At 51.7% G+C, this 22,057-nt stretch overlaps 6 protein-coding genes and 2 non-coding genes across 8 annotated transcripts; 2 read left to right on the top strand and 6 right to left on the bottom strand.

Moving 5' to 3' along the window:
- The first annotated feature begins 87 nt into the window (after nt 1–87).
- Nucleotides 88–5,946, top strand: utp10 (snoRNA-binding rRNA-processing protein UTP10). Its single transcript, XM_024826862.1, has 6 exons — nt 88–597; nt 669–3,702; nt 3,753–5,150; nt 5,202–5,346; nt 5,403–5,494; nt 5,527–5,946. The coding sequence occupies exons 1-6, from the start codon at nt 221–223 to the stop codon at nt 5,842–5,844; spliced, it is 5,364 nt and encodes a 1,787-aa protein (XP_024683577.1). The 5' UTR covers nt 88–220; the 3' UTR covers nt 5,845–5,946.
- A 97-nt stretch (nt 5,947–6,043) lies between these two features.
- On the bottom strand, nt 6,044–6,153 carry P174DRAFT_t63. Its single transcript has one exon. It is a non-coding gene; the product is annotated as a tRNA-Leu (tRNA).
- A 109-nt stretch (nt 6,154–6,262) lies between these two features.
- On the bottom strand, nt 6,263–7,848 carry P174DRAFT_458581 (FAD-binding oxidoreductase; the record flags this gene model as incomplete). The annotated part of the gene is made up of 6 exons (XM_024829684.1): nt 6,263–6,334; nt 6,473–6,583; nt 6,607–6,803; nt 6,839–7,029; nt 7,053–7,165; nt 7,222–7,848. 6 exons carry the CDS (start codon nt 7,846–7,848, stop codon nt 6,263–6,265), a joined length of 1,311 nt encoding a protein of 436 aa, XP_024683576.1.
- Nucleotides 7,849–8,596: 748 nt separating this feature from the next.
- Nucleotides 8,597–8,707, top strand: P174DRAFT_t78. Its single transcript has one exon. It is a non-coding gene; the product is annotated as a tRNA-Leu (tRNA).
- Nucleotides 8,708–9,095: 388 nt separating this feature from the next.
- Nucleotides 9,096–10,690, bottom strand: P174DRAFT_429410 (arrestin (or S-antigen), N-terminal domain protein; the record flags this gene model as incomplete). Its single annotated transcript, XM_024825572.1, has 2 exons — nt 9,096–10,432; nt 10,489–10,690. The coding sequence occupies 2 exons, from the start codon at nt 10,688–10,690 to the stop codon at nt 9,096–9,098; spliced, it is 1,539 nt and encodes a 512-aa protein (XP_024683575.1).
- Nucleotides 10,691–13,855: 3,165 nt separating this feature from the next.
- Nucleotides 13,856–15,577, bottom strand: P174DRAFT_439649 (NAD(P)/FAD-dependent oxidoreductase). The gene is made up of 2 exons (XM_024826861.1): nt 14,932–15,577; nt 13,856–14,866 (listed from the first exon to the last, which is right to left on the bottom strand). Exons 1-2 carry the CDS (start codon nt 15,556–15,558, stop codon nt 13,946–13,948), a joined length of 1,548 nt encoding a protein of 515 aa, XP_024683574.1. The 5' UTR covers nt 15,559–15,577; the 3' UTR covers nt 13,856–13,945.
- Nucleotides 15,578–16,289: 712 nt separating this feature from the next.
- On the bottom strand, nt 16,290–17,048 carry P174DRAFT_386076 (putative arsenate reductase (Arc2)). The gene is made up of 3 exons (XM_024823287.1): nt 16,812–17,048; nt 16,637–16,751; nt 16,290–16,556 (listed from the first exon to the last, which is right to left on the bottom strand). Exons 1-3 carry the CDS (start codon nt 16,974–16,976, stop codon nt 16,360–16,362), a joined length of 477 nt encoding a protein of 158 aa, XP_024683573.1. The 5' UTR covers nt 16,977–17,048; the 3' UTR covers nt 16,290–16,359.
- A 389-nt stretch (nt 17,049–17,437) lies between these two features.
- Nucleotides 17,438–21,851, bottom strand: P174DRAFT_439645 (DDB1/RSE1 family protein). The gene is made up of 5 exons (XM_024826860.1): nt 21,386–21,851; nt 19,129–21,202; nt 18,502–18,925; nt 17,642–18,463; nt 17,438–17,583 (listed from the first exon to the last, which is right to left on the bottom strand). Exons 1-5 carry the CDS (start codon nt 21,627–21,629, stop codon nt 17,557–17,559), a joined length of 3,591 nt encoding a protein of 1,196 aa, XP_024683572.1. The 5' UTR covers nt 21,630–21,851; the 3' UTR covers nt 17,438–17,556.
- Between the last annotated feature and the right edge of the window lie 206 nt (nt 21,852–22,057).

The following is a 22,057-nucleotide window of genomic DNA, read 5'->3' as shown; positions in this document are numbered from 1 at the left end:
GGTGTTGGCTGGAAAAACTCCGCTCCCGCTTCCCGCTGCCTTTTTTCATTTGGAGAAAAAAGACTCCAAAAAAAAAGTTGCTCCGACCATTAGTCGATCTTGACGGAAAGAAACTACCCAAGAAAACAACAGGGCTTTCATTTGGAAAAGCGAAGGAGGAGCTCCTTGAGCGATGGGTGTCTAATCTAATTTCTCGACAAAGCACAAGATTCTATCAACAATGGCTTCGTCCCTCGCCGCGCAGCTGTCGCAGATTGCGGCAAAGTCGACAAACCAGCTCGATCTCAAGGCTCAGAGAACAGCGCATTCGCAGTCCCTGATTTTTGACAGGAAAATAGCTAGCACTCAGGATTTCGACACGATCTTCCAAATATGCTACGAGGGTTTCCAGGAGTTATGCCAGCTGGATTCGCGATTCACAGCATTCGAGCGCACAATTTTCAGCGAGCAGAGCAAGGCCGAGGATCGCACACAGCTGACTGCGGCTCAGAATAAGGAGCTCGACGTGGCCTTGGAGGCTTTTCTTGCTCTTGTTGGAGGACGCTTACTGTTGAATCCTGCTGTTAAGGCTGTGGAGTGGCTTGTCAGACGTTTCAGGTGCGAAAGCGGCAATCTCAAAATTTCAAGTACTCGGTTTCTCGGACGTGTCGGGCTAACAAAGCACGCAGAATTCACGAATATAACACGTCATTTACGATTCTCACATTCCTACCGTACTATACCACCCCGTTATTCTTGAATCTCCTGGCCATCCTTCCCGAAGACCTGACGCCGACCTTCAAAGTCCTGATTCCCTACAAAAAAGGCTCGATCAATCCACCTCGCCATCCGCTCGTGCACAGTGCTACTACGAATAAGCCCTTCTTGGCGGCATTGAACAGCTATGTCCTCCAGGTGAGCCGGCAGCAGGCGCATCATCATGCGCTTCTGGCATTCTGGGCCGGCATCTACACCGAGGCCGTTGCGGGAATGCTGGATGCATCGCGCTCCGGACGCCGAGAAGTCGAGAAACAAAAGCACGAAGATATCGTCATACGTGTTCTCCCAATTCTCAACGATGGTTTTGCTATGAAGAACGTCTCGGAACTGGTCATTGGCTGCTACATGGTTTCTGTGGTGCTTGCCCAAAAGGCATCTCTTCAGGACAAGGTTCTTGACGGTCTGATGGAGGCCGTTGCCGGATCGTGGACGGAAGAGACAGTCGAATCGGGCCTGGTGTGCCTGGCCGTTTTGACACAGCAAAAGCCCGAAACAAAATTACCGAGACGTGCTCTGAAGGCAATCTTGCGATTGGACGATATTCTCAAGCGGTTGACCGAGATAACGGCGCAGTACAAGACCTCTCACCTTCTTCTCGGGGTCATTGCCGGCTGCCTTGACGATCTTCCGAAGCAAAAGGACACAGCACGCCTCGATCTCTTGTCCCGGATCTTCCAGAACCAGCTCTTGGGTGAGCCGGAAATGAGCAAGGCTATGGCCTTGGTCCTGGAAGCCACGAGCAGTGTCCACAAGGATGGTGCCATGTCTTTGGATGCTCAGGCACGTCTTGCAGATCTAGTTCAAGTATTCAGCCAGTCCGAGTCTCTGCGGCCTACTTTCCAGAAGACAATCGCGGAATCATCTTTCGACATTGCTGCGCTGGAACACAACCTCCAGACAGTGATTGATACCGCGCCTGCGCCTCTTGTTGTGGAAGATGTCGAGATGGAAGATGTGGAGAAGGAAGAAGAGCAAGACAACTTCTCATCGGCTGTGGAGTCCTTGAGCGGGGAGAAGTCATTCAAGGGCTCTTTCCTCAGCACACAATCCATCCCCCTGTTTGAGAGGCTTGCCCAGGCCTTTACACTGGCGGTTGGCTCGAACGAGAAATGTCAGACCTTCTCCGACCTGGCGGCTCTTGGGAAGAGCGAGGCTACAAAGTCTCCTCAATATCTTTCCTTCTTCATCAGAGTCTTCTCCGGTCCATATCCAATGGGCACACGGGCCACGGCTTTGAATATTATCACCTCTTTTCTCACATCCACCGAGAACACGAATCTAGACTTCCAGGCGCTTTTGCCATTCCTGCTAGTTGCACTGACAGATCCGTCGGAACGTGTTCGCCGTGAGGCAGCTGCAGCTCTTGCTGCTGTCGGTAGTCTCTACAAGAAGAATAAGAAGGGAGAGGATATTTGGGCTCGCGACAACCTCTATGGTCAACCGAAGGACATTAAATGGCTCCCCACTCGCGACGCGCAGAAGGTTTTCGAACGTGCAGTGCTTCCCAGTTTGGAGGAATGCATCTTCGATGCGGCTCACATTGGCAAGGTTTTGGAGAACACTCTTCGGGGAGTGTCGGTCGATGCGAATGCGTCCGAGCTCAAGAAGCCTCTGCGACTGGCATTTTTCACCTTCCTGTGCTCCCATGCCATCGAGCTTCCGTTGTTCACACCCAAACTTGGCTTGCTCAACATTCTCAACCACATCGACAAGGCTGGTGGAACCACTCGTACAAAGGAGCTTGAGCCTCTACTCAAGACTTGGCGTGGATTCAGTGAGCGTGAAGTCCAGGATATCTGCGAGAAAGAGCGGGTTCCTGTTTCTGATGTGGAGCGTCAGATGGTGACGATTGTCACAGCCAAGGAGAAGGACGCCATCATGATTCTTTTGTCGAATGTGAGCCCTCACTCGGAGACTCTGCGGCCTTCTTTCATTGCAGCCGTCTTTGGCCGCATAAAGGACATCTGGGCTCGAGTGGCGGAGGATCGTCAGGTTGTGGCTGCGGAGCAGCTGTTTGATATCTCGCTTGGCCTCTCCAACTTGCCTCTTGTGAATAATTGCAGAGATCTTCTCCGCAGCGTTCAGCTCCCAGGCTCTGTACTCGCCCAATTTTTGGAAAGAATACCTGTCTCTCTTACTGACATGGAAGCTCTTGGGCCTGCGCCAAAGAGAAGACGCACTAGTCAGAACAACATGATTGCGATGACTGTGAAGGATGAGGCGGAGTTTGGCAAGGTCATGGAGAAGATGACTTTCATCCTGGAACTTGTTGACAGCTCATCACCGGAGACTCACCCTGAGCTCGCCGACGGTCTCTTCCAGGCGCTGGCTGCTCTCCACCACTTCAAGTCTCAGATTCAGTCTGGAATGAGCTATTTGCTCAGCTTGACTCTGGGTAGTCTGCTGGCCATTGTCAATCGGTCAAAGGAGAGCGCAAAGGCACAGTTCGATACCTCGGTCATTCGCGCCGACCTGGTCGTAGATTGTGTGCGGACCACAGAGAGTCCTCAAGTGCAGAATGCAGCTTTGCTTCTCGTGGCCGGGCTTTCCGTCATCGCCCCTGAGTTGGTTCTTCACAGCGTGATGCCCATTTTCACGTTCATGGGCTCCAGTGTTCTCAGGAAAGATGATGAGTATTCGGTTTCTGTTATTGACCAGACCATCGACCAAGTTGTGCCCGCTCTTATCCAGTCCTTGCGTGATCAGAAGCGTGACGTGGTGTCGGGAACATCGGAGCTGCTGCTAAGCTTTACAGCTGCGTTTGAGCACATCCCTTCGCACCGTCGTCTGCGCCTCTTCCATGCTCTGATCACGAAGCTAGGAACGCAGGACTTCTTGTTTGCTGTTTTGGCAATGCTCGCCAATCGATATGCCATGGACAAGGATGTTCTCGTCTTGATGACAGGTCTCGTTTCTGATGCCAGTGTTCCTGTCGAGCTTACCGTACGTGTTATCATCCCGCGTTCCTGGACTATTTACTGACTCCTAGACAGACATATAGCAAATTCCTCGGGTTGGTCAGCGACTCGCTCAAGCCAAAGCCTGGCATCTCGCAAGTTCTCCTTGGAATCGGCAGTGATGATGGGCGCGAGCCTCAGAAGGTTGCGGTTGACCTGCTTCGTGACTTGGCATATCTCTTCAAGCATTCGTCTCTCAAGGTCAAGATGGCCAAGACATTCGCCTCAGAGGACGACGAGGCTGCCAGACAGCTCCGTACCATTTTCTCCCAGATCCTGGAACAGGTCCTGACGATTGGTGATTCCGTGCAGAGCATGAAGCTCGTCAGCCAGGCAAACGGTGACGTTCTGGCCGCGTTGTTCGGCACGCTGACATTGGTCGATTTCCTCGACACCATCGAAGTGCTGCTTCAGCGGCCCAACGATGAGCTCCGTCGGAAAGTCCTCCGGCTCCTTGAGGGACGCCTTCGCCAGAACCCTGAACGCGACAGCGCCTCTCAGATCCGGGTCCTGGACTTCTTGCCTACTCTTGTTGACATTATCCGCAACTCGACCGACATCCTGCTCAAGCACGCCGCAGTTGCCTGTATCGATCGCATTGCCGAGAAGTACGGCAAGAAGGACCCATCAAGAGTTATCGGCGCTGCCCAGGTCGTGGCTAGCGAGGCCTGCATTGGCCAGACGGACGACCGTATTCGTATCATGGGTGTCTTGTGTCTTGCATCCATGGCTGAGACCCTTGGCCAAGCCATGATTCCAGCACTTCCAGAGGCCCTCAGCCGATCCCTGGCTCTGCTTGAACTCAGCTTGGAAGAGGGCAAGGAGAACTCCCGGTTACACGATGCCGTCTTCTCGTTGTTCTCGGCACTCTTTGTTCATATTCCGTATATGATCTCTGGCCCTCATCTGGACAAGATTCTTGTTCTATCGTTCAAGTCAGCCAACGCTGAAGACTGCGAAGATGAGAGCCGACAAGAAGCGTTGAAGATGATGGCTCGGAAGGTTGACATGGCTGCAACGCTGGGAGCGGTTGATCGCAACTGGCAATACGCCGTGCAGGCCGGGCCGGTTGCCACAAAGGAGGCGTTGGAGGTGGTCAGCCTTGCCGTAGAGAAGCACCCCAAATCCGCGACTGGCAAGAATATCGGGGCCCTGTCGAGCATCCTGTTCAAGGCATTCGATCTACGCCGGGAGCAGCTTGCACTGGAAGCGAATGCCACATTTGACGCGGCTGAGGTGGATGAAATCGAAGATGCCCTCAACGACGTCACCATCAAGATGATCTACAAGCTGAATGACAGCACCTTCCGTCCTATCTTCACGAAGATGCTGGACTGGGCCACGTCTGGTCTACCAAAGAAAGATACCCAGGGCAGCTGGGCGCGACTTACAACGTTCTACAAGTTCTTGCAGGTCTTCTTTGGAACTCTTCAGGTATGTATTCGCTTTTTTGATCAAAAGTTTCACCGTCGCTGACAAAGATAGTCTATCGTCACTGGTTACGCCAGCTATATTCTCGAAAGTGTGGTTTCCGTCCTCAGAAAGGCCAGTCCAGCCGACAAGAGCACCAAGTCTCTATGGGTAGCCACAATGCGTTTGCTGCGCAATGCCTTTGAGCACGATCAAGACGGTATGCCTGTCCCTGTCCTTCCCCCATCAGATCATGACCAAAGCTAACCATCGCAGAATTCTGGCAATCCCCATCACACCTGAACCAAATCTCCACCCCCCTCATCAACCAACTCGCCCACGCCACGAATTCCTCCACGGCAGCCACCGTAATCGCCGAGGCCGTCCCGCCATCACCGAGCTGGCCGTCGCCGCCGACTCAACAGACAACCACAAGGAACTCAACGCCGCCCTGATGAAGTTCCTCCGTCCGTCCGCAGGCCCGAACGGCAAACCCGCCGGAGGCGAGAACCCGCACACGCGCCTCGCAGCCCTCAAGGCCGAGCAATCGCTCACCGAGCAGCTGGGCGAGGAGTGGCTTGCTCTCCTGCCTGAGATGCTGCCGTATATCAGTGAGCTGATGGAGGATGAGGACGAGAACGTCGAGCGCGAGGTCCGCAAATGGGTTAAGCAGATTGAGAAGGTTCTGGGCGAGAAGTTGGATGATATGTTGACGTAATCGGGTTATTTGAGGAAAGCATATCTGGCGTTCAAAATGGTCTTTTGGTGTATATATGCGAAAAGTTGTCTATACTATTTCGTCTTGATTCTTAGTCTTGCAGACTTGTATAGATTCCTCTAATAGATTTACAGTACTGGCAAGCTGTTGTAGTCTTTCTTTTCACTTTCAGTGACCGGCAAAAAAAATAAAAATGAACTGACAAGGGTGGGATTCGAACCCACGCCTCTTGCGAGACACGGAAACTGATTAACAGTTTATAGGTCCAGTTCCTGAACCGTGCTCCTTAGACCGCTCGGACACCTTGCCATGGTTATACTATTTTCCATGGTTTTGTATTAAGTCGGCTGCTTGTACAACTGTCACCCTAGGCTTGCTTGCCCTAAGAAGATTCCTGTAGGATAGAGCTTCAGTATGTTTATCCGTTCTGTACTATAATCACTATGTCATGATCAATGGATAGCTTAGTAGAAATGTCAGTTGACCACGCCTAGCAATATGTATATATATATATATATATATATATATTTATTTATTTATATACATATATAAATATCTTGCGTCTACAACAACGGCACCATCAACCCAAACACATTCGCCGGATCAAACCCCTCTTCAGACCCCTCACTACCCCAGCCTTATGCCCATACACCCTCCGCAGCAGCTCATCGGATGATATTGCTGCAGTATTATACAACGATACATACACCGTCGGGAGTATAGTCATCGGATCCGCACGCTCAACCCCCTCGCCATCTGCACAGCCCATTCCATCGCGTCCGCGCTGAGCGTCTCCTCCACCGCGTACCCCAGGAACTCGAGCATGTAATGCGGCTCTCTTGCCGCGAAGACGGTGGAGTGCTTCTGCGTCATGGCCGACGGACCCCGCAGCTGGTGTATGGAGAACATCGTGCCTGGGTCGGGGGGCATCGAGTCGAGATACTCTCCGACAGTCTCCGCTACGGCGGGGTAATGCTGCGGATGCTGTGGGTACTCGGGGCACCGTAGGCGGTGATTGGGATCAGGGCGCCGGTGGAGGCTAGTAAGGACGGGATGGTGGTTTCGGAGACGGTGTTGGCGAGGCAGGGGGCGAGGGCGGCGATTTTGGTTGCCCAGGTGTTGCCGGTAGTGGTATCAGAACCGCTCCAGACGAAGATGGCGGCGAGGAGGCGGCCTGCGGAGGGGCTGTTGAAGGCTATTTGTTGGACGGAGAGTTGTGGGGGAGGGGGTCTTCGTCGAGGAGGGCGCGGTAGGCGGCGTTGAAGGTGATGAAGGTTTTGGTGATGTTGGTTGAGTCGTAGAGGATGGCGCCGGATAGGAGCTGATGAGGGGTGTTAGCTTTGGCATCGGGTTTGGGGTTTCAGGAAGAGTGCTTACCGTGGTGAGTGGGTAGACCTTGATGGTGAGATCGACGATCACACCGAATAGACCCCCCGCGCCGCGGATGCCCTGGAGAAGGGCCTCGTCGGCAGCGATGATCTCGCCGTCCGGGTTGATGACGGTCGCGCCGAGGATCTGGTCTACGCCTAGACCCCAGTGCGAGGAGAAGGGCCCGTACCCGCCGTATGCGGCCCAGCCGACATAGCCTACGGATGGGACTGTTCCTGTCGGTGTGGCTAGCCCCTCTGCCCAGAGTCTGTTGGCGAGTTCCCCCTGTAAGATGCCGCCTTGGACGGTGGCGGACTTGCGATCCGGTGCGATGGTGACGGCATTCAGAGCGCGCAGGTCAATGAGCAGGGCGCCGTCGACAATGGATCGGCCTTCCAGGTTATGGCCGCCCGAGCGGAGTGTGAAGGGGAGAGACTGGGATTTGGTGAATCTGATCAGAGAGGCCACATCCGAAGGGGACTGCGGCTGGACTATGGCCAGCGGGTTGTCACGGCGGGAGCTGTTCCAGACCCTGCGAGCGGATTGGTACTCGGGAGAGGAGGGTGGGATGTACTTGATAGTGGAATGCACCTGGAGAAAGGTCTCCAGGGCTGTTAACTGGATGGTGTCCGTCATAATGTTGAGTCGGATGAGTTGGCATCAAAGTCAGGGAAATGAGCCGCTTTTATATGGGCTGTGAGAATCAGGTCATGTTGCTGCAATCCTCTTTCTGACATGCATATACACAGCCGTGGGTTGCTGGATGGCCCAAGATCCGGGCATGCGTCACGCAGAGGAGCATCCATCCCACCATGTGAGATTTCTCTCTCATCTCTGTAGATATATGATAGGATAAGAGAGAGTCAAGCATGCCGAAGATTCAGCCTCCCTGTCACCAACATGCTATTCCTGGCCTAATTGGTTTCGACATGGCTCACAGAGTCTCTCACTTCTCCCACCGTAAGCACTAACCACGAAGTGTGACAGCAGCATATAGATAGATGAGATGACCAGCTCAGCACTCATAACTAGATTCTTGATGCGAGAATGTCAAAGCTATATTTCCAAGCGGGAGGAGAAGAGCTGAGCACCAGGGATTTCGATGAACAATAGCACTTAAGCTCACTCCGGAAGTGTATATTCAACCAGGAGCACGCGCACAGTGTAAGGTTACACACCGTAGAAAGAACATGCCGGAGTTTGACAGGTAAGAAGTTGTGTGTGTCCAGATTGATCTTTCAGAATGGAGACTAGATGCGTCCTAACTCCTGAGTGTTATTGTTCCCAAGTGGGAATACTCTACAGAGTATGAGCCATAAGGGTTGAAGAATGAGGAAGTGGTGCAGGCTAATATACCATAAAATGGAGCGTATAATTACATAATGGCAAGGTGTCCGAGTGGTCTAAGGAGCACGGTTCAGGAACTGAACCTATAAACTGATTCATCAGTTTCCGTGTCTCGAAAGGGGCGTGGGTTCGAATCCCACCCTTGTCATTTTCTTCTTTTTTCCTTTCGAAGTAAAAAAATATACATATTCTTTTTGCTTCTTGGGCATTGTCGATGACGATAATATGAGAATATTATAGGGGATGCATGGTGGTTTCTGTTGACGCCGTGATGCTGAACCTGGTAGCGTTTGTGGAAGCGAACTGACTTCCTACTCTATATGAGAACAGCGTTATAAGATTATAAGATGAGATCGATTATATTATTATAGGAATACAAAGCAAAATATCCAACATAAGCCAATCTAATAACAATGCCATGGAGCGCCCAAACTTTTATAGCAAACATCAATCTATGGTATCAAGATGTCAATGGGTATATCATAGAAGCAATCAGAAACGCCATGCGATTAGTAATGTCATCATATCAGTCTTTTTCAATCATCAACCAGCAGCGACTCGCCGGGGTTGTTCGCTCGCCAGCAACGGCACTCGGATGGCGGTATACTCCGGCGGGGCGCGATGTGGTTCGACTGCGCCAGAGGAAATGACTCGTAGGAGGTGATAGACGGGGGCGCAACGTTGCGAGGGCTGAAGAACTCGGCGTCTACCTCTTCCAGAGTGATTTCGTGGACCCCGTACTTGGGGCGCGTATCTGCCTTGGGTTGGCAGGTGAGCTGAAGTGGAACGCGAAGGGAGGCAGTGGGAGTCAGGATGTTGGCGTTCGGAGTGTGGTACGAGATGCTGAGGTCGAGGGTGTACATGCGGGAGATGAGGCAGGAGTGGAAGGTCGGAACAAAGGCCTTGGACGCGGGAAGGGAGACCGGCACCACCACCGAGGCGGTATAGTAGGTGCTTCCCGAGAAAGAGGCAGAGGGTCCCGTAAGCGACTCGGACGACGAGGTAGACTCCAATGAGCACCGACGGACCGGGCTCGAGACCGAGTGCTTAGTCCACTGCGCGGAGGCGACGCAGAGGGTAGACAGGGGCACGGTCTCAGTGTAGAGACTCTTCCCGGCCTGCGCCCACATGGTCGCCGACTGGGCGGAAGGGTAGTCTTCCCAGGGGACAGCGGCGTAGTATGTCGATACGCGCAGTCTACTCCAGACGGTGCCGAGCCGGGGCGGCGCTTCGTTGGCGACAGGATCGAAGCGCAGGTGGATGGTTGCCACTGTCCCGACAGACTCCTTTGTCTCGTACTGGGGCGCAGTCAGTTGGACTGGCTTCGGTTGCGAGGCGGCCACAACCAAGCGGCCCAGCTTGCCGCGCATGAGTCCGCGCTTGACGTCCTTCTCCTTGCGGGTGCAGTAGACGTCATCGCCCTCGAAGACGTTGAGTGGCGGTTCCTCGTCGACGGTAGGGATAATGCGCACTTTCTTTCCCGCCGAGGCGAGGGGCTTGCGCACGCCGTTCTCACCGGCGGGCTTGCGGTTCACGACAACCCGGATCATATAGGAGATCTGGCACATCTCGGGCACCATGTCGTCCAGCAGGGTCTTTCCGTTACTGGCGAGCATGGGGTCCCCCAGGGTCGGGGGCAGCAATGTGTGGGACCGCTCCACATGGGCGTTGGTCTTGGAGTGGGAGCAGATATGGGGGAGCAGACGATCGGGGACAACAAAGGTGAAGGGGAACTGGTAGGAGCGTCCACTCTCAAGAATGCGGGGAGTTGGGTACGCGGCGTCATCAATGGGCTGGCGCAGCTTGAGGAATGTCTGATAAGCCCCTGTGCGGCCGGGGTAGGCTGCCCGCTCAACCGACGTCCTTGCTGTTCCTATTCTCGTCTGTTAGCAAGCACGCAACCGTGGCAGCTGACGAGGGAAGTCGCACCTTCGAAAGTGATTTCGACGTCCTCAAAGCGCGTGTCATGGTCTACTCGGATGGTCACGGTTCCTTCGATGTGGTCCTTGGTGGTGTACGAGCTGACAAGCCCCTCTGTCTGATTGGCAAGGTCGATCTGGATCTTGGGACGAGAGCGGCCAGTCAACGACTCCAGGGAACTAGATCCCCGAGTGATAATCGAAGCCGCCATTGAGAGAGCTGGTCGATTGATCGAGCGGACGAAGTATAGAGACGCAGCGCCTCAGCGCAGTTCGATCCGGTCGTATATGAAAGAAAAAGTGTAGACGCAGTAGTCAAGGGATCACACAAGTTATATTTACTCCGATCAAAAATAATAATAAAAAAGGAAAGCGACGGAAATTTCCGCGGAAGCTATGACTGGAGAATCCAGGGATGGGGTGACGGAAGTATTGCTGTTGGGTAATGGAAAAGAGCAGCAGTGGAGCCCTGAGGGTCTGCGATAGTTCTATACAACAGTAGTATAAAAACAGAGATGAGATGGAATTACAACGGAGAGCAAGGGAAACAACGCATGTTTATAAAAGGAGGAGAAACCCCCTTCTGTATTGTTCAGTTTGAGAACAACATGGATTGCTAAGCATAGACGAACGTTTGTGAGTCATTTGCATCAAGAAAGTTTTGAATTCCATACGCCTTTGGGAGGTGAAGAAGTATGGAAATGCAGCAATACGGGGAAACGATCAGCCATGGATTGCGACATCTGGACTGACCGACTCCGTCATAGAATTGATGGATCATGAGGACATCAGCCAGGAGAAAGCCACCAAGCACGTGTGATCTCAAGGCAACTTCCCGATTGATGGATGGCCGATGAGATAGTACCAAACTATACTTGGTCATGTTGATGAAGGAACAAGAAGAAGTTGGGAGAAAAAAAGAAGCATTATCCACCTGCAAAGGGAAGCAGCTCTGATTGGCCAGTTTGGAGGAAATGACTAATGCTCAGTCTGCGCCCTTGCGATGACAATGACACGCCTCTGCTCGTATTCCTTTCCCTAGAAATACACTGAGAACACTGCAGGAACATAATGAAAGACGTCGAAGATTACAAATTCATCAGAGGATGACGACACAATGAAGGAGAAGAAGAGAATCAATTAAACAGTGATCAACCTGGTCTGTTCAGCATATAGTATGATGATCACGCAACAATGATTGTCTTCCATTAACTATATTTATATATTATTGCTTCACTATTTGTTTCACATGCGGATGATGATTTTCCTCAGTTTTCAATAGGATTGTATTGAGGACCTTGATACTAGTGTCAAATACAATACCAAGATTTTTCCTGCTTGGTCTGCGCCTTTCATTGACATCTTGCAAGAGCAGTAAGACTCATGGGCTGGTTTGTGGCTGTAGTGCACGCCCTTTGATGCGCCTACCCGACTAGCTTGGTTCGTACACGGGGCCGGCTAAATAAAAACGTCAAATACGCATTGACATCAATTCTGGTCTCCCACCTGGTAATAACATGAAAATATTAGACAACTTGGATCAATTCTTGACTGCTTTTGAGCAATTGAACTGTTTTACCTCTTATCTTTCTACTATGATCGAAGACGAGGATAACCGAGCGAAATTCTAGAATTGGCTCTATGGGGCTACTCCAGTTCTATCCGCTCTTAGCCGAACTATAGACCACCGACTGCGTCTCCGATTAAGCACCTGCATATAAAAGTCTGAGACTTGACAGTTTTCCGATCACGCCAGGTGCCGACTTCCAGCTCGGCGGAGTTGGGTCCCGTCTCCCCATGCTTTCCGTGCGGTGGATCACCCGAGTCTGGGTTTGGAAGGACGACAGACTGTAAATAAAATTCATTATTGCCCCTGTTGAGCGGCCATTAATCGATACCGACCCGCTATCCTCACCCGAATCTTCTTCCCATACATCACCATCGGGACGATGGTCATGGTGATTGCCAGAGTGATAAACCCGCAGGCGCTGCACATGCCGGGCAGTCCGCTTCGCTGCATCCAAGGAGAGATTGCAAAGGGAACTCCGATGCTGACAGCGTTGCGTAGAAACGTAACGCCTGTGAAGGCATCTCCGGTGATCTAGCACCGACCCCTAGTCAGAGTAGCCCATGCAGAAGCAAGGAAAAGGGATGGGCTTACATCAGCATAGCTGTCAATCACCAGCCTCAAAGCTGCATCGCTAATACTTCCCAGTCCGAAACCAAATAAAGCGCCGCCGATACTCGGCCAGATCCAGTGCTTGTTGATCGAGTTCATGGTGGCCTGCCGTATTCGTCTGCACCCTACTCGCAGGATATTCGAGATCGGGCTTGCAATCCGCCTTGAGGGTGTCCACGGAGCCCTGCTGAGCATCCCCTGCAAGTCCCGCAGAAGCACACTCCCGCCTTCAATGACCTCAGAGTACTTGGTCTCCTCGTAGAGAAACAGGAACAGAACGAAAAGAATGACATTGCGGATCCCCAGTGTCCGATAGGATCTCCGCTATCCTTGTTGTATTGCTTGAGTCCCAGCCGCCATGGGAGAGAGGAAGCTCTGTTATGGCACAAATGAGCATGGCTGTGATCAGCAACGCCGGTGGGTTTTACTTACTCCAATCAGCACAATAGTCATGTGCAAGCATTCATGCCCCGGGGAGACCCTGAAGCAAGTTGGCAATATACAAGTCCGTGAGACTCTCCAATTTTGACATCGAGAAAGACGTCACCAGCATCGACGCGGTCGAAACCAGATACGCAGGTCTCCTTCCGAATTTCTTCGCCAGCAGTGTCCCCTGAGCCAGTTGTGCAAAAATAACCATACGAATCATCCCAGAGATTGGAGAGAAATGATAACTACACATGACGACGCCATTGACCGAGTCAAAAAAAGCAGTATCGATTAAAGAACCGGTGGTACCGGAGGTGATCGCTGTGCATCCCTCCTTTCAAGCACGAGGCCTCGGGAAGAAGGTCATCGGCTGGGTCTTAGACTATCTCCGGCAGGAGCCCATTATACTCGAAGTACGAGCGAGAGCAACATCTCATTTTATGAGAGTCTGGGGTTTGAGGTCGTCGAAGAGGTCGAGCTAGTCGAAGATGATGAAGCAGTAAGATTCTGGTTTATGTTGAGGCAAATAATGAAGAAAGAACTCGCACACTAAGCATTTGTATAAGAGACATACCACTTCTCAGATAAGTCCTTCCTCCAAGCGGGCTCATTCGAGCTTCAAAGTAAAGTACTCCGTACAAACTGCTTCAATGCTGGATTGTCATCCATAACGTCGGTCTGTAGACCGACAATAAAAGTCGGGGTAGGGAACCGCATTCATGGTCAAGGTGTCCCTTCCATCCGGTCCTCCTGATCCACGGTGAGAATGAAGAAGGGCATAGAGCATATGACTGCCAGTCCACTACCTTTTCACCTCTCTCTATTCTTAGACAGCTATATCTTTGCACTACCTGGTTAACTACAAATAAGACGATATCCCATTGACATTACGAGGTAGAACAGAGTCCTTGATCCTTTTCTCGGTCACCAGCATCTGCTCTGGAAACCAGGAGAGGTCTGCGGATTCTGTCTCTAGCAGTCCATCGTCATAAGCCAGCAACATCGTTCCCAGAGCTTTTCCACACAGCCATGCATTCACCATTCCCTCCCCTGAAAACCCGGCAGAGACCCATTCAGCTCCTTGGCCTTTCTGTTTCTGTTCCCTTTCGGTCAGAGAGACGGGAAGTTGCCCTACCCACGGGAAGCCGTCTGCGCTGAAACCCATATTCCCGGTCCACATCTTCTCCACGCTGGGACCCGGGACGCTGCCCCAGTTCTCGCGACCAAAAATAGCACTCAGCGCACCGGAGAGATGGATATCAGCGTAGAGACTCAGCTCTGAGTCGGTGGAAATACCAAAATCGCCAGCACCGCCGAGCTCGCCGTGAGCCAGTCCGCCTCCGAACATCATCATCTCGCCTACCTCGGACGGTGGTAGCTGAGTTAGGTAGTCGAATCCCCGTTCGTAGTTAAAAATCCAAGAATGCTCGGTTCCCTGATTGCGAAACTGGCTTCCCGGTGTCTGCGCAGACATTTGCCCTCGGACTGGGTAAATACGGCCTCTCAATCCGGGAGCAAGGTGGCCAACGTGAGCGTCGGTACAGTGGACGACGTGACGAGCGCGGATAGTGCCTCTGGTCGTTTCGATCAAATATCGCAACGAAGTCGCCTCTTCAGGGGTAGCATCACGGATAGCTGTCACCGGTGTATTGGCTTCAATTCGCAGATCCTGAGGGAATTCGCTGCGCAAATGAGCCAAAATGCCAGTGATCAATCGGTATGGCCAGATAGCACCAGCCGGACCAGCGACGATACCTCGAGCATTAGGGAGGCAAAATTCCTGCACATTTCAGAAAAATGGAAATCCAGATGAGCCTACTGAGTGAAAGAAAATCTGCGACTCACCTTTGGAATCTCATTTCTCTCATATGCTCTCCACTCGACGGTTTCATCAGGTAAACTCTCTTTCAGACGTTGCAGGCGAGACAAAGCCCCTTTCCAGCCTCTCTCATCAAAATATACACACAGAAACTGAACTTCTCTCACTTGAGTCTCCTCCGTCAGTCCATACTCATCAGCGACCTTCAGGATCTCCTGCAAATGAGCCATTCGAAACTTGACGATTTTCTTGGCCGCTTCAAGGCCATGTGATGCTTCGAGCTCTGCAAATTCTTCCGCTGTTTCAATGATATGACCGCCATTGCGGCCGGTGGCACCACTACAGACATCACGCGCTTCCAAGATAACAACAGCCGGTCGGGGCTTGGTCTCCTTCCCAGGCTTGCGGGCCTTCAGCAGAGTCCTTGCAATTGAAGTTCCAGTCACTCCAGAACCGATGATGACTACTTCTGCCTCAGATGGCAGCTCAGCGGACTGCGCCTGGGAAATTTCGGGATGCGGTGTTCTGAGCCAGAAAGAAGAAGTCGGGTGAGCTGAAGGTAGACCGGGGTCGGAAAAAGCACGGTCGAGCGCCTGTTGCCGATCTTCTATCGGAATAGCAGGGTTGGAGAGTATAGCTTGAGCGAACGCCATGATGAGAGCTGATATCGGGTCGGTGCTACAGCGGAACTAGATTGCAGCGGGAACACGCAGTTTATCAGGCTGTCAAGTCGAAGTAGCTGCGGGTCAAGACATGCAAACTAGCGAGAGCAATCCTATCAGGCCATTTGATGCTGCTGCATGTTCAATCTCGGCGACTCGGACGTCCCAGCTAATCAGAACGGATGGACTGAGTCTTTGGATGTCTCTATACTAGAGACGAGCAACTGGCTGATATCATATGCTTGATTATCGAGGGTCGACCTGCCTTATATGGCAGTAAGCTTGACCCCACATCGGTAGAGGTATACAGGCATTGTTGGCAATCGTCGCAGCCATCTCGGATAAGATATCGTGCGCCAGAAACAGACACCCACGGTCGAGTTGCTCTTCTTATATAACGTCTCTTCATTTGGTGACCTTACGAAGATTTAAGGTGTGAGATTGCAGCTCGCTCTGAGTTGCTACTTGAAAGCTTGCGCGATACGAGTCAAAACTACAATTCGGACATCATCCCACTGCCATTGCCTCGTCTCACTTGACTACGCTTTATCTCAACCTCTTGGTCATCCAGATGCTGATTCTCCGGATAATGCCTACTACCCTAATAGTCCGCCAATGCGACGATCTAGCCTGCCATTCCTCGATTCCCAAGTCGCCACGCCCCGTTTCCAGGATGAAAAAGCGTCTCTGGCTTTTTAGACGAAGATATCGGATCATAGTATCGGTATCGTTCTATGTATATATATATATACCCACATCTCAGTCATATCCTCAAGCTTACTCCCGACTGCCTCACTTCAACTCAATCCCATTCTTCTGCCAAACCTGAGCATCAAAGCCCTCCATCAACTCCCTGTACTCCTCTCCAGCACCAACCCACCCCTTAATCCCACCCTGCAGCACCAAGCTCTCAATCGAACCATCCTTCTGATCCTCAAGGTAATCCGCAAACCAATTTGCAGCTCGAGTGCCCCTCCCCGCCGAAGAGCCTGTATCAGCATGAGCAATCAATCAATCCACAAAAAGTCAAGCACAGCCCTGCACATCCTGCAGAGGTCAAATCACATACCACAATACCAAATAATGTACTTCACCCCTCCCGCCCGGAGAAGATTATACACCGTCGGCAGAGAATAATACAAGCTCTGAGCGGGCAGGTTCAGCGAGCCCCTGATTGTTCCTCCCTAACCCACCAAATCAGTACAATTTACAGTTGCCAGTGACAAAGACGGGCAAGCACTCACTTCGTGGTCATTCCGGCGCAGATCAACAAGCACGTAGTCCTTTCCCGCCTGCTTGCCCTCGCGCATCCACTGGAGCATTTCTTCTCGGGAGATGCTGCGGGCGGTGTTGCGGGGTGCTGGGAAGGCGGCGTGCCAGGGTTGTTCGGCGGGTGGTTGAGTAGACATTATGTATGCGTTATCCTGTCGGATGGTGTTTGGATCAGTGGTGATTTACTTTTACTGAAAAGAAGAGAAGATGACAAAGTATGGAACAGTTCAGGGCAGCCCGAGTGATAGAAAAGGCATTGGATAGAGTATGAGGGGCACCAGCCAATCAGCGTGCGCGAGCTACATTCCATCTAGTTTGCTAAGGGACTTAAGACTGCAGATTCTACGGATAGGAATCGAGATATGGAAGATGTTATGTCATTATGAATAAAAGAGCTACGAGAGTGTCCCGACTGATAAATTACGATTCAATATCCGTGGTGCATAACGGATAAAACCGTACTCAAAGATCGTCGAGGGCAAGACCTCATTCTCGTCTCATACAGACCTGCACATGAGAGTGCAGGCTGCATCCAGCTCAAGATCAACCGAGTGAAGCAGAAGACCGAGCGAGGCAAGAGACATCCGCCTACAGATTGCATGTATGCTTGGGAACCGGAAGACTGATATAAAATCTGTACATATGCTTATCTAGCATGATCGTCATTGGGTATCTATAGACCCTCGCACACAGACGCCGGAATTGCCATCAGAATTGTTAGTACGCCACCCTCGTCCGCATATCCTATTGTATATCGTTAGTGGCACCATCCCAGAAATAACATGGGGAATGGCTGACTTACCGAGATCTTCCGCTCAATCTCCCTAACGGAACGATCCAGTTCCGCTGCAATCATCATCTTCGTGTCATTAGGCAATAAGAAATACATTTCGCACAGATCTCCATCAATCACACCCTTGACTGGTGCATAATAGCTGCGATAGATGAGATGATCCCGTCCAGCGAGGGGTGGGCACTGTGATGCTAGTTGCATCTCTAGATTCTGGAAAAAGTCCACATCCTCGCGGCTCACAAAAGGCACAAGCATGCCAATTGTACCCTGAAACCCGGTCCACACAAGGATGTCTCGTCCACCTGCCACTAGTTGTGTCTTGTGTAAGCTGGTCGGGATATCCTGTGTGTAGGTGTGGATCATCAGATCCAGGCGATTCGGTGTGCCATGCAGATAACCGCGCTCATGAATCAGATGCGCTCCCGATCCGTCCTCGTCCGCCTCCTCCGAGACCTTCTTAGGGCAGCGGACGAGCCACAGATTGCCAAATTTGTCACCACCGGCAACAGTCTCGTAGTCTACCATGGTGGTGCTCGTCGTCCAGCGAGAGACGGAATCATCAACGAAAGGAATCAAGACGTTCTCCTGGTACTTGTATACGACATACGTCACACTTTCGCGAACGTCGCTGACGATAATCCGGCTACCTTGTGTCTGAAGGCCAACAATTGTCTTTGACACAACGGGAGCCTGACATTTTCGGAGCAGTTGTTTCATTCCCAGGTCGTAGATCCGAAGGGTAGAGCCGATGCCGGCAAGAAGACGTCCCTGGAATCCGAGAAGAGCAAGAGGTGGCTCTTCAACCTTTGTCTTGTGAATGAACTCCAGCTCCTTCCCATCTTCTTGGAACCTGTAAATGTGAATGAAACCCCGGCTGATGAGGGAGGGTTGACAATCATATCCTTGGCCGTTCCCACCACCAGGAAAGTTTCATCGTCCTGGCTAGAGAAGGGTACGGCTGCCATGCTGACGGCGGCTTCATTCTCCTCAAGTTCAATGGTCGAAATCACCGCTTTGGCATCTAGGGGATCGACGATCTGAATGCAAGACGCCCAGTGACCTGTAGCCCGTGGATAGCCAAAATCTTCGGGCGGAAGAACATTTGTCTCGCCATTACGCGCCTTGGAATCTTCAATCAATCTGGCTCTCGTAGCCGGCGATAGGACATTGTTGTCGGACTCAATAACATAGAACAATGGCTGTTCTGGATGCTTCAGCATACGACGGGGCGTGTTTGAAAGAGGAATGGACTCCTGCAGTATGTTGTTGTCCAACTTCTCGATAGAGAAAATCCTGTCATCGCGGGAACGAGTTAGTCAAATGTATCAAGTAAGACATTGTTTGACATTTGAAACGTATATAATGCAGTGATCTCAGTAGGAACAATTGGAGATATAAACTTTAAAGAGATGATCCACATGAACTTTCGGATTAAAGTTCTCATCATACGATCACAAAGGAGAAGTGAACATGCGAGTAAAGAGGGATGAACATACCGAAGATTCTGTGCCTGGATGCCAACCATGCCTTCAACACACTGCTCACTGGAGAAATTCCAGCCCCATTCCAAGCCCACGTAATCCAGCGGGGTGAGCATGAAACCCTTTGTCTGGATGTCGGAGTAGCCCAGCCATGGTCGGGAGCTGAGCGCGAGAACGGCCGTTTGTCCCTTGACGGAAACACGGAATAGCTTCACTGGCTTGGCTCCCAGGAAACGGGTACGAGTATCGGAAAGTTCGCCAGTCACCTCGTCGAGAACAGTTCGGAGGTAGACACCAGAGTAGAGGCCAATGTGCAAGTACAGTGTCGTGCCTCCCGAGCTTGAATCGGCCATTGACATGATGTTCAACGCAGATGGAGCCGAGGTAAGAGCCTGGACTGACTTATTCTCCAAGGTGGAGTCGGGATCCAAGCTCAGAATGCGGACAGTAGAGTCGTCACATCCGACAGCCAAGAAAGAACTTCTCACACGTCCTTCAGGCACCTCGCCTAAGCTGAGGCATGTTACTGTACCAGACATCTGGCGTCTCTCATCGTATTCAGCGAGCGTTCCATCGGCATCCATCTCGAAGTACACGATTTCACCTGAGCTGAGGGCAACCGCTACCTGACGCTCATTTGTCGCAGCGGCGACAATCGAACGATGTTGAGGAGCGGGCCACTCATTGACACGCCGGTCTGCAAGGATATGGCGAATGCCCCTCGGGTGAACCTGAATCAGCGAATCCTCACCGAGCTGCTGAACAGCCAAAGTAGGTGCAGTGGAAAGAAAGCCGGTGTCGGTAACTTCTTCAACTGTCTCACCGATGCTGAGAACCAAAGTACCGTTTGCGAAAGAAAGAATAATGTAAGCATCAAACTCATCGGCACGAGTCAACTTGGTAGTCCAAACAGCAGAAGGCACACTGGGGAGCTCCGATTCCACGATCTCAGAGACTTCCAGACCGTGCTTGAGGGTCCTGAAGCTGCTCCGGGCGCCAGTGCCGGACACCGTGTAAATTTGAGGAGCGTCGTCCTCGTTAAGATTCACAATCTTACTATCGATCAAAGGGTTGAGAGAGTTGAGTGTCTCAACGAGGTTGAGGTTCTCCGCTCCTCTCGGTCGGAAGAAGACCGGCTCGTAGGGAACAGAGGGATCCGCAGGAAAGTTTTCACTGCTGAATTCAGTCTCTTCGTCGTCATCTCCCAGCTTCTCGAATTGGTAGAAGTGATGGTTTCCTGCTTCACTGGCAACGTAAAGGAAACCACTCTTCAGAATCAACAGATTGGACGCGATAGGGACTGTATCAAAGTATTTGATCTTCAACCTTCTAACCTCGCCAGTCAGTTGTCCGTTGTCATCCTCCACCATATCGATGGAAATCTTGAACAGGTCGCCATCTTCACTCTGAAGAAGGAAGAAGAAAGCACCCCTCATCTTGTGCATGACGCCGGCGACGATAGAGCGCTTGCGCTCGGGGTTTTCTGTTGTACCAATGCGTCGAGGAATCGGGACTCTGAATGCATCTTGGTTTGAGTGCCGGTAGGTAATGTTATCCTCTGCACATACCAGCACACCACTGGGACCATCGGCACCTCCCGGCACCTGGAACAGCATAGATGCTGTGCGGTCAACAGGATCGGCCCACTTGCGAACAACATGATTCAGCCCGAGATCAAGTTCATAATACACAAGCAGTTTTTCGGACTCTTCGTACGCTCGACCAGTTGGATCCTGATCCGCCTCCGAATAGTCAACCTCGAGGGCCGCGAAGATTGGATTCTCGTAGCCAACGTCCAGAGCCGTCATTGCAAAGACCACTGTCTGCGGCTTGTGGGCCTCCAGAGGGGACGAAATCGTGAGCTCGGCCTGCGAGTTCCGATTCAGAACGTAAACGAGCTTATTCTTCTCCACAGAGGCAATCAAACAAGCTCTACCTTTTGGATCGACCGCAAGGTATTGACCAGGAACGACACGACGGACGCCGGACTTTCCGAAGGTCTCAAGATGGATACGGTTGAACCGATTCTGGGAGGGAACGTATTCAATGATTGTGATACGTCCCGAGTCCGAACCAATGATTATAAAATCTATAAGCAATATTCTTTTCAGCACAATTCAGAAACAGCATCCAGTGTCAGCAACGCCGACCGGAGCACGTCCCGCTTCCAATAAGGTCGGCTCGGCAGGTAAGGATCATGCTGCCCCGGAAGCTTGACGAATCACTAAGTTGGTCTTGCGATTGGGGCGAGGAGGGAGAATGTCAAACATACCTTTACTGCTTCCAGCCAGCCGAAAGGCTGCCAGAGAACGGATGATACCGAAGACATCCTGGGAATAGATTGGTGTAATCTTGCCCTGAGTCGGATCGGGACGATGAATCGTGAGCTTCGACCCTGACGCCGTCACGATCTGTTGCTCCTTAGTCCCTGCAAACTGGCCCAGAATAGCTTGTGTGATCGCAGTTGGAGGCTGGATCGTCAGGGAATACATGAACATGTTCGAAGTGGTAGCCATGGTGAACGATTAGGCTTTTCAAAGCCCGAACCGAGGGTTGCGGTTTGCTAGTGTTTTACGACGCAAATGCAGTCAATTTGACTTCAAAATAGAATCAATCCCATTGCTGCAGCTCGAGAGATTGGAAAAGAGGACTCTCAGTTTCCGAGTGTCCTCAGAGAAGGGATTGGCAGCGGGGTTGGAAATACTTGCACGAGAAGAGCGAGTATTGCCCAACTGCGTCCTGAGGAGCCAGAAGTGAAAATTCAGCTCTGAAGGGAGAAAGAAGCTCCAGTCACGTGGGTTTATACTGTTTGTCCCCACCTGCACGTGACATTACTGCATTATTGTCAATCCACGCTGTTGTGAGCTCAGTGCATCAATTCGCCGGCCAAAAGAAAGGCGGTCGATGGGATTCTGCCTGCTTCCACCTTACCAACCACTTACAG

Source organism: Aspergillus novofumigatus (genome assembly GCF_002847465.1).
Source record: "Aspergillus novofumigatus IBT 16806 chromosome Unknown P174scaffold_3, whole genome shotgun sequence".
In the NCBI taxonomy this organism is placed as follows: Eukaryota; Fungi; Ascomycota; class Eurotiomycetes; order Eurotiales; family Aspergillaceae; genus Aspergillus; species Aspergillus novofumigatus.
The sequence above is the reverse complement of the archived record's forward strand: the minus strand, read 5'-3'. Positions and strand labels throughout refer to the sequence as shown.